Below are 14,305 nucleotides of genomic sequence, written 5' to 3'. Positions count from 1 at the left end.
TTTTTTCCCTCACTGTACGTTATCTGATCACTTTATCTCCATCATTTTATCTCTCGTCTCTTTATCTCTAGTCAATTTATCTCTCGTCACTTTATCTCTCGTCACTTTATCTCTCGTCTCTTTATCTCTAGTCAATGTATCTCTCGTCACTTTATCTCTCGTCACTTTATCTCTCGTCACTTTATCTCTCGTCACTTTATCTCTCGTCACTTTATCGCTCGTCACTTTATCTCTCGTCACTTTATCTCTCGTCACTTTATCCCTCGTCACTTTATTTCTCTCTTTCTCGATGCAGTCGTATAGAGTTCCAGATGCAATTTGCGTATAGCTTGTTGTGTTTAGTTCGTTGTCCTCCCCCGCACCTCCGATTAGCACGGTTGGCTACGTATGGTGTGAAAGAAGTTCAACATACATACTTTAGCCAAAATCGCGGATAGCAAGTTCGCGAATAACAAGGGAATACCGTACTGATAATATACAAACTCATGAGTACTCGAGTGGAACATTATAGGTGATAAAATAAAATAAGTAAACGTGCTATTTTCTGAAGCTCTGCATTCATTAACCGCATTTTAGTTTCAGCCTGCCAGCTTATTGACCCCCTGTACTCGTATTCGACAGGAGCGTTCGTTACAGCAATACAGCTTTGGGCCGGAAAGCTTCAAAGACAATGTTTAAGAACCATTTTCACTCGAAAGAAATCTTGCTTGAGACATTTGGGAAATTTCCATACAGGGCAGGCATGTGGGAGGAAACCAAGAGCACCTGGAGAAAGCCCATATGGTAGCAACTCACATATCCGTAGCTCAGCAACTGACTTTGCTCTACTGCCTTCTACAGGCCACCTCATAGCTCCGCAGTCAGTGCAATACGGAACAGCAGCGTACGGTGCAGGAAGCTCAGAGAAGCCCTTAAATTAAACGGGAAACTGCGCCCACCCCGGATTTAATCCCATCAGTATGACCGCATTCTCCGCTTTATAAGAAACGCTCGTTTTCCTCCGTATTTTAAAGCAAAAATTCGGGGTTTTAGTCTTATAATCCGATAGGTGCGTCTGTGCGCGTGCACGCGTGGCCAAATTTTAATAACGTTATTGACAAGATTGGCGGTCGTCTTACTTTCCGGAGCATCTTCTAATCCGGAGAATATGGTAAGCGCAGTTGACGCATGGTGATGTTGGCTCGGTCGAACAACAACAACAACAACAGCAGCAACCACAACAAACAACAAAACAGCGGCAACGAGGACGATAAACCCAGCCACAGTCATGACAAGCCCCCATTGGCCCGCATGTGCTGTAACGTTGCACCATGCGGCTCAGGGGATCCTGACGGTCTTCTCGAGGAGACCCGGTCCGATGCGGACCTCGCTCCCGAAGGTGGCGGCATCGCAGACGCCAACGAGTACGTGTTCACAGGTACTTGCCCTCGCGCGACACGGGACAGCTACACGCGGACGTGGAGATGTAGCAAACGTCCTGGTTTGACCGGAACACTCCCCGGTTCCAGAAAGGCTGTCCCGGTGTCACATCGTGGCTTTTTATTTTTGTCACCGGTTTAGAAAATATTGGCTTCATGCCGCGCGATTCGTGACAGGCACAAGAGGCGGCGGGCGCTGCTACCTGAGCAGTTGGCGGGGTTTTGCCAAAGGTTTGCTCAGGGGCCTAATGAGCAGTAGCGTGGGGACGATGTCATAAACGGCGAGAAGGACGAGGCCACTCACTGTGGGAGCAGGGCTCGTGATAGAGCGGCCGTGGCTTTGTAAAAAGTCGGTGAGGCCGCAGAACGGATGGGCTGCCAGCTCAAACCATGTGTCCTGGTTGAGCCTCCCAGAAATTCGGTCGCCTCACAATCGGCCACCTCTGGCGCAGCTCACGATCAGCGATCAGGAGGAGTACTTGCGATGCGATGTGTTACCATCAGGAATGAAAGAGTGCATTTCAATGTGACCGCGTCTCAGGTCACCGCGAGATCAGCGCATCAGGAGTCATTGCTGGATTGAAATGTGCTTTGTCACGTGTTTATATAGTCCTTTCAGATTTTTTGTATTTTTGATCATTTACTAAGGAAAGCTTCACTGAGGCGTTAAGCATTTCTAAAGAGGGACCTGCATAGCATATTTTAGGCAAGTCCATAGGGACATAACAACAATTTGTGGCGCAATAGTATATTTATTTGACAAGTGTGATATTTGCAGGACGGAGATTGCCGCGGCCATTCTGCAACCCATGTTCGCTGCCATTTGCCCTCTGCGAAAACATCATAGCGCGGGAGTAGAAACCGTTCCGAAATGTGCCCGTTTACGCATTTGGTCGCGTGCCGGCACATTCCGACTCTGGTTGCGCGACTCTTCCGATACGCGGAGGGAATCGAGCCAGCGCGGCCCGATGTCGCGCGGGTAAAGCCGTCGTTCGACCGTGGGCCCGCCTGTGCTCGCGCAGACGATGTCTATGACCAGCTGGGCAGCGTCGTCCCCAACTCCGGCGCAGAGGTCGGCGCCGGGGGCGGCTCGCTGGCCCAGGGACCGCTGGCGGCCGTCGTGCTCGGATCGCTGGCCGTCGCCGCCCTCCTGGGCGTCATCCTGGCGTTCCGGCTCGGCGGACGGACCCCACCGGCCGGCGCCGGCGTCCCGCCGGCGGATCCGACCGCCCGGCCGCTACCGCCGGGCTCCGGTCACCCAGGCTACCCGGGCCACCTCGGTCACCCGGAGCCGCACGGGAGGCTCACGGCCGCGTTCCGCCGCTCCTGGCAAAGGGTGCTGCGCCGAAACGGTACGCGGCTGTACGTGCGCACTGAGACCGTCCCAACAGTGCAGCGGAACTCAGCCCGTGGGTTCGTGACCCCCCACCCTGACCTCTGGGAAGGGCAGGTTGCGGCATGGATACACCGTGCCAGGAATTTTTTTTTTAATGCACGCGGGGAACTTCAGCGGCACGTTGCGGCGACAAAGGACATTGGTATACGACGTGGCGCTAAAATTTAATATATATTTTTGGGTATTTTACCGGATAAGGCCCACTGAGCTATATAGCACTTTTTCTGAAGTGACCTGGCCACAAATGATAACTCAATGAAATGTGTAACAGTCAAATACTCCAAGCAGAATTGTTGCTACTCAGGTCTCTATTGCAAAGCAGACGTTTTGTCTCAAAAAGCAAACACTTTATTGCGAAGTTCATGATGATGATGATAACATTTTAAGAGAGTTTAATAAATAATACAATTAATAATCATCTCTCATATGCATGGATTTTTCTTCAGATTTCCTCCTAAACGTCAAACACAAATAATTGCATCTGCCAAACATCCCACTCAAGAACCCTCCTGGAAAGAAGAAGAAAAGAACAGTGTTGACACTCAGTAAACACAAAAAAAACCACGTCATTAGCTTTGGCCAAACATCCCCATGCTGAAAAAATAACCTGCAAGTCGCTTGATTGCAATCGCACACAGCAGCAGCAACAGCATCACGCACTACTGTCACACCACGGCAAGGGCCCCCTGAAAAATCATCTCGGGACTCAGTGAGGCTTTTCTGGGTAAACAATTGTCACGAATAATGAAAGCGAGGCTTTCCTGTACACGTAATGGGTACCATTATTATTGTTGTGCATCTTGGCCTCGAATTAACACGCACATTTTATTATACTAAATAAATTAACAGGTAACATGCTTCCTTCGCATATCTGTCCCGATCACATTATAATCAAAGTGTGTTTCACACGTAGTAAATTATGATTATTTCGCTTTTAAATGCAAGTAATTTCAGAATCAAACAATGTATTTCGTGATACTGCGTTGGCTGTGGTGCACAAGCAACAATGACAAAAATAATTCATAATAACTATAGGCTTAGTGCTGCTTGGAAGCGTATTATTAAATAATACATATTACAATTCCTTATAGGGGAAACACATACTAATTAACGGATTACTAATGTAGCATATCATCACAATAACACACATTACAACTAATTACTAATCTACAACTCATTACTAATCATAACCATTGAAATGAGTTAAATGATGACGTCACCCTCCTGCTCTATTTAAGACCGGGAGCAAGTGAGGGCTTTACCACTCTGGCGAATTGCCCGATGATGCTGATGTTGATTCACTCCTCAACACACCGGTGGGCTAAAGTAGTGAACTAATTGTCTTTTCTCAACGTGACACTTTTTTGCTGATTGGCCGTGTCGGGTGGTGGAGGGTTACGACACATTTATAAATAACGCGATCTAACCCACTAAAACCTTTATTATGAATAATATTGGTCGCAAAAGCCTGCTACGTGTTAAAATGACAAAAATAACTTAACTCATTCCTCAATAGCGCTGTATCCTTAATATCAAAATCTGTGACGTTGTGGGTCGTGGCCCTTCTTAAAAGAAAAAAGAAAGATGTTGGCTTCTTTTTTTATTGCTATAGAGAAGGGGGGACATTGCCCGAAATATTGCCGGTTATATATTCCTTTAAGGCCTCAGCGTTATTGACGAATGCGTTAGGTTGCAAGTAATTCAGAGCATTGCCCCTGCTCAAACCAGTATTGAGGATGCAAATTCCACATTTTTGTGTCCATGGGAATTCCAATAATACGATGACCACGGTTGACCTTTCAGAAACTTGTACATATTTGAATGAACATAGAGGGAGGATGGGCTGAGTTGACCCCTAACTGGAATTTCAACTCTTCTGATTGCGGGTCAAAAGCACTCTAACTGCAGCGCCACTCAGAGAACGTGTGTTATAGTGCCGTGTTCATCCAGAAAAAAAACAAAAAAAGAATTGAGTCGAATTACTTTTTGAAACTGGTGGTTCTGTCTAAGAATGTTTGGCCAGTCCAACTTTAACGAGTGTATTACATTTGGGAGGAAACTGTCGCACTGAATCTGGAGAAAATCGATCCACATCAAGGGATAGCATTTAATGTTGTAAAAAAAAAACGTTAACCGAATGCTCCTTTGAGTGGCGTCTAATGATCAATACATGCTTTTGATCCACAGGCACAACTGTGCATCCAATACGGTTGATTGTCCAGCCGCTAGCACAAGAAAAGCCCATGAACACACAGAACAAGCCAGCTGTGGATGCCATAACGAAGCCAACTTCCACATCAATGGATAAGCCAGCCATGGACAATGTAAACCAACCCACAACATCCACAATGCACAAACCAGACATAAACAATATAAACCAACCCACAGCGCCCACAATGGATAAACTGACCATGAGCAGTCTTAAACAACCCATGGATAAACCACCCATGAAGGCAAACACCGCGATTATGGACAAGACAGCCGTGAACTCGGTAAAAATTCCAACAGTTGCAACGCAGGATAAGCCTACCATTATTGAGTCGTTTAAAAATACAACCCCAGCGATGGATAAATCATCCATAGACTCAGAAATAAACCCAACGACCACAACACTGAGCAAACCAGCCACGGATTCGGTGAAAAAAAAGCGAAGGGCACTTAAGAAGAATAAACCAGTTACGGACACAGTGACAGAGCCGCCAGCAGACAAGCTGGACACTGAGCCGGTGAAGCAGATACAGAGCGCACCAACCGAGCCACTGGCCTTGGACACGCAGGATTCAACAGGCACACAGGAAGCCCCGACGACAGACTCCCAGAACCCAGAGAACCCCGCGGACGAGGAGGGCACGCCATCAAGCGACCCGCGGAAGCCGAAGCGGACACGCAAGAAGAAAAAGGCAAGCGAGCGGTGGTCAAAGCTCGCGAGCCCGGCCGTGGACGGCCACGACCCGCTGCCCCCTCTGACGATGCCACGCCTGCAGAGGGAAGCGACGTTCATGCCCCCGCTCGCACCCACCGTGGCCCACGAGCTGCAGCTCTTCTCGGCCGATTTCCGGCGGCCGCTGGCCCGCCTGCCGACGCCGTACGAGGGCCGGGGCCCGGCGTTCCTGCCACTGGAGACGCTGCTGGAGAGCCGGGAGGAGCTTCTGGTCCCGTCCACGCCGCCCGCCGGCGTTCGAAGGCCGACGACGCCGATGTTGATGTCGGAGGAGAACAGACGGCCGCCGCAGCTGCCGCCGCCGCCGCCACCGCCGCCACCGCCGCGGCCGCCGCCACCACCGCCGCCACCGCCGCCTCCTCCTCCACCTGTAATGTCCCTCCAGCCCCACAGTGGGCCAACCGTGCCGGTCAAACCGGCGGGTGTCGCCCACCGTCAGGGCCACGTTCCTGCTCGTATCTCTCCCGTCCAAAACCCTCGCTGGATGATCTGACTCCGTGCTCCGCAGTCGCGCGAGATCTAGGGCCCGAGACACGTGCTGTCGGGCCCTTCTGCCAGTCATTTTTGGTGACCCTACACAATTTCTTTGCTGAACATTAGCGCCAATGGGGCAGTTGAAAACTGGGATTTTTTTTGGCCGATTCGTGTTACAAGATGCGTTTCTGGAAGTGTCTGGGTAGCTCAAGAGCTGAGCACTGAGCCAGCACTGCTGAGAATAATGAGCCTGATTCTGAGCAGCCCTTCTTAAGTGTAGTTCGTTGATATATAGTCGCAGCCTGGTTACCAACGACTGCACACACACACAAAATCTAATCGTATAAAACGTTACTTTTTTTTACTTCATTTCTTATTCCAGTTCTGAAAAATGAAAGCGCGTGTAGTTTGACGTGCGATGAACACTCTCTGCAGGAGCATACAACAGGTGTGGTATAAGACACCGACTTGTGTGATGTCTTCATCAAGGGCCATTCTTTGACGACAGTGAGATCCATATGAACCCCAAGACATCCGTCAACAACAATGTGGCCTTATAATAAATATATAACAGGTGACGTTTCGGGTAATGACCCTTATTCATAGCACATAGATAGGGTGGCCAGAGAGACAGATGGGATAATAGAGGTGTAGGGGGCACCATAATCGACTGTATTGGTTCGTGAATGGAATCGTGACCCCAAATCGTGATCATTCATGACATCACAGATGGTGGCGGAGGGGGCGAGGGTGGGGGAGGGGTGAATGATCTCACCCCCCCGCCGCCCCCCCCCCACGACAACCCCCTGAGGTTGCCACCTGTCCGGATTTGACCCGGACAGCCTGGGGCTTAGCAATTGATTTTGACAGAGATCTTCTACCGATATTGCATTGAAACCCTATTAACGGTGTACTGGACCGCACAGATCGCGGTCGCAATTCTGTTCAGGCATTGATTCTCTTTGCTGTATAATTGAGCACTGTGAGAATTGTGGCACACCAGCGCTTCGAGTGACAGCGATGGATCAATTGGGGTTGTAAGGTATGCACGTTGAACTTCTTTCGCACCGTACGTAGCCCCAACCGCGCTAATCGGAGGTGCGGGGTTGAATAACGAACAAATGTCAATTGAGAAAGTATCAATAAAGTTTACAGGGTTTTTTTTTTAAACGTGAAATTAAATATTTTAGATCTGGAAGTGGATATGTAAACTGTGAACTGGCACAAACGTGTAAGCAGTCGCACTTTAGTCGTTTGTCTGGACACCGTAACGTGTTCATAATTTACTTTTTTTAGGGTCAGATTGCGAAAGTAAAGCGTGTGTTACGGTCCCTCCTCCAGCAAAAATTATCATCGTTTTAACTTGAATAGACGTGGCAAATTATTCCTCCTGCAGCACACCGCTGTGTTGGAGAGAAATCCGCAACATTTAACAATTTCAAATTGCCTGACGATGCTGCTGGTTGTAACTACCCGGAGAGACATCGTACGAACCCAATTTGTTAAAAATGTGTGTGGAGCGCTCTCCCAACACACCGGTGGTGCTGAAGCAGTGAGAAATTGGGACGCGTTTGTTCACGTGACAATTTTATCAATCGGCTGTGTCAGGTGGAGGACGGTGTACTACACACATTTTACTTAGGCGTTCTGACCCAAAAAAATATATATTACGAATCATAATTGTCTTGAAAGCCAACGTGTTCAATTTACTGTAACGGGTTTTCCTTGTCTCATTTGCTGTTGGATTTGTGATTGTTAAGTCTAAAAGAGAAAAAAAACACTGGCACCGCTTCGAAAAATTTGAGTTTATGTTGAATTGTGACGAGGATCATCCCGTTTCGCCAGTTGCCCGGCTATTTTACACGGGAGAATCTCGGTGTGTGAGCATAGCAGCAGCAGCAATACAATTCCAAAGACAAAAAGCATCAACATTGCAGAGAGCAAGTACAGGGTCCTTAAGTAAAAAATTATGTTTTTATATTACCAGGTACAGGGCCCACTGAGCTATGTAGCTCTTTTTCAGAAGCGACCTGGCCACAAATGATAGCCCAATTAAATGGCTTATCACGTGGAAATGTATAGAAGCAGACACATACTGTAAACGCGTGTTTCTCAATGTGGAGGGGAAAACGAGAGGCCCCTGAGAAAAAACCACGTGACCACGGGGAGGGAGACACGCAAACTCCAAATATACAGCAGGCGTCAGGGTCGGGATTGAACCCACGACCTCCTGCATACCAGGCGAGGTTGTTAACATCTCGCCACCGCAACACCCCAATCTTGTCTTCAGGAATATAAGATGCACTCCAGTGCCAATAAAGTAATACACATGTGATCACACACTCACCTACCATATGATAAAATGCAACCCTCCCACCCCCAAACTTTGAACTTTAAATACAGGCGGAGGAAAGTATGACCACGATTAAACCCGGGAACCAAGGCACACAGAGTGTTGGGTTGTGCCATACTACTTGGATGTACAAATAATACAATTACTGTATATATACCATTATTATCTTAAGACTACAAATATCGTTTTACATTACTTTATAGATGTTCTGCTCTTGTAACATTTATCATGGCTGCTTCATGTAGTCAAACATATAGTTAAACTCTATACATTAATTCATTATTAATTATTATCCTATCAAATTTGAATTGCCATGTAAATGAAAACTACATTAATATTAATGGTGTGCTGTATTGCTGTATAAATTCATGTTTTGTTATCAAATGTGTACATTTCTGAATTGAGACTTTTTGTGGAAATTACTATATTTTTTTATACACGCAATATTTGTGTGGCCATACACTCATCTTTTCATGACACATGGAGACCATATATACAAACCTATACAGACAAAGATCCCCTGTAAAGCCTTTGAACAGACTGTTGAGGCAAGCGCTACTTAGTGAGCACCTATAAATGCCGGGCACAGCACACGAGGAAGTGGGTGGCCAACAACTACAACCGACCACCTTTGTCTCCCCAGCCGCGATGTATACACATCACACGAGGTGTTTGTTTAAGGCTGCGTCGATCTAGGGGAGGCCCAGCACCGGTTTCAGATATTCGTAACCGTCATTGAGTGGGAATCGAACTTCGGGTCGAAGGTTCGTAATGAAGGTCACGAACTGCTGGTCCTCCACTCGCCACAAGCCCTTGTAACACACTGCTTCTTGCAATTGATGGCAACTGCCTTTCCCATTCAAATCTCAGATATTTTGCTGATTTAGTATCATATATGCTAGGCGCAGGAGAGTCCATCACATACATTATGGCTTTATATCTGCATATATATATATAACTTAAATCTGTGTCCCTTGCAAATATCATTAATAAAACGTCAGCCACTCGACCTGCTCCAGTGCCTCATTCTTTTATGTATTACTCTTTAAGTATTTATGCTGAGCAGTGAAACTTATATTTGGAACTCAAATTGAAATTCATCTAATGCCAGACGTACTGTGAATCGTGAAAGGGCACACTAATCAGTACAATGTTATGTTGTGCTGCTGTTTTGCCACTGTGGCATGTCCTTAATTCACGACGTTGGTCAGTCCAGGTTAGTGCAGAGGGCGGCGTGTCAGAAGAACACTTTTAAGATATCACCACAAATCAAACTCAGGTCATAGGAGTTATAATGCAGTGCACTAACTACCGTACCATCAACTCCATCCATCCCAGACATGCAATTAGTTCTCTTCTTTGGTTATTTCGGTAAAGTCACGTAGAATGAGAATAAAATAATAAATTGATAAAATAAAATAACACAATAATATTCTCACGACGTTTCGGCCACAACACAAGCGGCCTTCGCCTGATGTGTTGTGGCCGAAACGTCGTGAGAATATTATTGTGTTATTTTATCAATTTATTATTTTATTCTCATTCTACGTGACTTTACCGAAAGAACCAAAGAAGATGAATCCTTGCAGTCACGAAAGCTTTAAATCTAAATTCAATTAGTTCTGTTTGTGATTTGTTTACATGATTCACCTTGCTATGTACTGTATCCGGACATGCGTTTACAGTTGAACATAGCAGTCCTGTATATAAAATATATTATTAAATACTATACATGTTTTGGAGTGGTGGTGTAGGAGTTAGTGCGCTGTGCTGTGAATCCGGCGACGTGAGTAAAACTCCTGGTCATGGTCAACATCAATACTATCTCAACTTGTCCTGGGCCCACCAAAGCTTCAGCCACCTCCGATGACCAGGCACAGTGAAGTATGGTCAAACAGCCTCAATGACTGTCACGGCGTCGGGGGAAAAAGGGTGTTCATCTGGCAGTGGATTGGTTAAAACCGTAACAGGCTGGAAAGTATGACTGAATATTTTTTTTACTTAAAATTTTCGTGACTGCAGGAATTCATATTATTGGTTCGTTCGGTAAAGGCACGTAGATAGAAAATAATATATATATAATACAAGCAAAAAAACACGACGTTTCGATCGCTTGTGTTGCGATTTTTTTTTTTTATCAACGTGACTTTACCGAAATAACCAAGAATATGAACATTTGTTTTAAAGGATAAGATTGTTGCCTATAATCCTCGATAAATATACAATACTATTTGACTTGATGTAAGCCACGTCGCCTACGCAACAGAAGCAATGTATCATGCGCCTCAACGAGCCCAATATTTCATTTGCTGGTTAAATTATGGATAATAACTACGACACATTATCAATATCACCGGGAAGCGTCACCGACATCCACCGAGCCTCCACAAAGGTAACTTAACGGCTTAATCACCCCGATATCCACATAACGATGTTGCAGACGATGTCACCTTGCCATTCATATATATCGATGTTGAACTTTTTTCGCACCGTACCCTAACCGTGATAATCAGCGGTGCGGCGGGGTGGGGGGGATATAACAAACTAAACACAAAAAGCAGTTCTAAAGAAAATTAGTTTTCAATATAGATTAAAAATAGCACAGCTCCAGTGGCTTCCGAATATTCGAACTCCTCGGTGCTGGTCTATGAATAACACGCGAGTGATCAAGCCCCATTTGTTAAGCTTGTCAGCTTCCCCTTGTAAATTGGCGTGACAAAATGGCCTTCTGCGGTTTTTTTGTTATTTAATATTAATCTTTTTTCTTTTTTTACAAAATCCACCTCCCGGCAGGAGCCGTTGCTCGATTATTATTTTTATTCTGCTTAAAATCCATCTCCGCGGTTTTCGGGAGCAGGCGAGTAATGCAGTGACTCATCGCCACCACTACCACCATCATCACCACCCGCCCGCGTGTGCGTGGTGTGTGTGTGGGGAGGCGGTGGTGTAGTGGTCAGCGCTACGCTGCGCTACGAACCCGGCCACCCGACTTCGATTCCCGCTCACGGCCAACACCCCAGTGATAATTATCTGAACCGGTCCTGGGCCTCCCCTAGGTCGACTCAGCCTCAAATGTGTACCCGGTGCGGTGCGTAAACATCGCCGCTGGAGGAGACAAAGGCGGCCGGGCGTGGTGGTTGCTGGCCACCCACCCCCCTCGTGTGCCATTCCGGCTTTCATAGGTGCTCGCTAACAGCACTTGCCCCTACAGCCTGTTAAGGCTACACGGGGGGGGGGGGTCTTTGTCTTTGTGCGAGTCACCTGATATAGCACCTTGGATGATCGAGGGCAGGGAACAGCCCCCACCCCATGCGTTCGGATCGATTTGCGTCGCAAGCTTGGAACGCGAACTGCTCGCTCCACGTGCTACTGCTGCTGCTGTGACAACAACAACAACAACAACCCCGACGTCAATCGTCCCATCAATGTGCAGGGGACACCCACCGGGGGTAAGGAATGTGCGACCGCTGCAATTGTCCCCAGCACGTGTCCCCTTGAGAATTGTACTGCCAAGCCCTTCACGATGAAGACCCCCACCACCACCACCACCAAGCAGCTACAAGCCAGTGCCCACCTGCGTCACGTGTCCCCTTCCGCCGCCCCCATGACCCATGAATCAATAGGACCATGAATGCGCATATTGGGGCCCTCGATACAACCGCTGTCCATTTAGGCAGTGCCTCAGTCAAGCTCTGTGAGCAGGATTATGCGCAATAAAGGTTTTTTTGGGGGGTTAGATCGCGTTAAGTATAAATGTGTCGTAAATCCTCCACCACCGGACACGGCCAGTAAGGTTTTGTCACGTAAACAACGAGCTAATTAGTTGTTACTTCAGCCCGCCGGTGTGTCGGAGAGTAAATCCACAACATTTACAATGCGAATATTCTTGCAAATCGCCCAATGATATTGAATGTAATTACCGGCGAAACGTATTCAAATTGTAAAAGTTGTGGATATACTCTCCAACACATCGATGGGCTGAAGTAGTAACTCATTGTGGCGTTGTTTACGTGACAACCCTTACTGGCTGTGTCGCGGTGGTGAAGGGTTACGACACATTTAAACTTAAGCGATATAACCCAATAAATAACCTTTGTTATGAATAATTTTGGCCGCGAATGCCTACGTTTTAAATAATGTGCACCTACACTAAAATACTGCGCGTATATCCAGTGCTTCAATTTCAACTGGAAACGTCCTGAACACTTTTGAGAATTGAAGCTTTTGTGACTGCAGAAATTACTATTCTCATTGTTGTTTTCGGTAAAGTCACGTATGTAGAAATAAAATAAAAATAAAACATTTTAACTAATCTGATGATGATCGCTTGTGTTGCGTTCGAAATGTCGTGTTTTAATTTAATTTGATTTAGTTCATTTTTTTATTTTATTTCTACATACGTGACTTTACAGAAAAAAACCAATGAGTATAGTCCTGAACACTGTTTCGGGAATTATTGATGGCACGCCAAGTGCAACTCGCCTTGTTTGTCGTCGTTGTTACTGCGTTGGTGTGTGTACGGTGGTGCGTTATAAACCTCCCCTCAGCAATTTCAGTTTCAGTTTATTTATTTTGGTATAGCCCTGTGAGCCATTCGGCTCTTGAATCGGGTGCAACCACAACAAACCAAAACACAAAATCACGAACAAGAAAAACATCTTAAAGTGACTATGTGACTATGCAAACAGAAAATCCATGAAAAAAACAGCAAAATATTCCTGAAAAAAGCAGCGTACACCAATGCTGTGTGTAAAAAATCCCAGTGGGATGCAAGTCAAACAACAACAACCACAAGAAAACTTAGATTAAGGCCATCAGTCTAACTCCGTACTACAACAAAACAAACATGTCCAAACCAAAAACTTTTCGAAATCACCAAAAAATAAAGCCATATTTGCAACGTAACAGTGATCACAGGGACTGTGACCGAATTTTTACAATAAACTACATAAATAACATGTAACACCAAATCCTAGAGCCATAGCTGGCTGCATGAGTTACTCCACACCAACAGAAGCATCAGTCGGAGTATCAAATTTTTCAATGCACCTTTAAGATCAGCACGCTAAATCAAAATACAGATAATACTTTGCAGCGTCATCCGGAGCGAAACATTTTATTTTATTTTACGCCAATGAATAGCAGTGGCAGCTAGGGGTGTACAACTCCTCTAGAGCAGTATTGAGAGAAGATCTCATTGGTAGCGATTCAAGTTGCAGTTTATTGGCAATAGCATTCCAGACCCTGGGGGCATCAATAGCAAAGGCCCTTCCTCCAGTTTTTGTACGACAATAGGGAATGTGAAGCTGGTAAATGAGCGAAGACCTGAGGTCAAATTTGTTCTTTGAAACAGAGAGGAGATCCAGCAGGTAGTCTGCGGATTTTTTTGTAAGTACATCGTGAATAAATAAGATCTGGTGCACAAGCCGTCGAACATTAAGAGATGTTCAGTTTGACCCAATGTAGAGATCACAGTGGTGAGTTCTATATGGGCAGTTCAATGCAAATCTTAAGGCCGAGTGATAGATGGAATCAAGCTTCTGCAGTACAGTACTTGGGGCTGATTTATACACGATGTCACAGTAGTCAAGTAGAGTAATGGGTCAACGCATGGGCACATTGGGGCCGTCTGGTCACCTCCTGCCAGCAGGCCTTCGGGGCCGTCCATAAATGACGTCACGCACCTGGGGGGGGGGGGGGTCAGACGTGTGTGACGAGGGGGG

At 46.3% G+C, this 14,305-nt stretch overlaps 1 protein-coding gene across 1 annotated transcript; it reads left to right on the top strand.

Moving 5' to 3' along the window:
• Positions 1 to 80: 80 nt before the first annotated feature.
• On the top strand, positions 81 to 9,591 carry LOC116945304 (uncharacterized). The gene is made up of 2 exons (XM_076068995.1): positions 81 to 2,770; positions 5,002 to 9,591. Exons 1-2 carry the CDS (start codon positions 2,290 to 2,292, stop codon positions 6,246 to 6,248), a joined length of 1,728 nt encoding a protein of 575 aa, XP_075925110.1. The 5' UTR covers positions 81 to 2,289; the 3' UTR covers positions 6,249 to 9,591.
• Positions 9,592 to 14,305: the final 4,714 nt, after the last annotated feature.

This window comes from Petromyzon marinus, chromosome 23, assembly GCF_048934315.1.
Source record: "Petromyzon marinus isolate PM22_M1 ecotype Great Lakes invasive population chromosome 23, UKy_Petmar_22M1.pri1.0, whole genome shotgun sequence".
Lineage (NCBI taxonomy): Eukaryota > Metazoa > Chordata > Hyperoartia > Petromyzontiformes > Petromyzontidae > Petromyzon > Petromyzon marinus.
The sequence above is the reverse complement of the archived record's forward strand: the minus strand, read 5'-3'. Positions and strand labels throughout refer to the sequence as shown.

Excerpts from the sequence above, each read along its gene's own strand:
- LOC116945304 (XM_076068995.1), top strand. The coding sequence starts at position 2,290 with ATGTGCCCGTTTACGCATTTGGTCGCGTGCCGGCACATTCCGACTCTG. Across the intron at positions 2,771-5,001 it reads AAGGGTGCTGCGCCGAAACG|GCACAACTGTGCATCCAATA; the intron begins GTACGCGGCTGT and ends TTTGATCCACAG.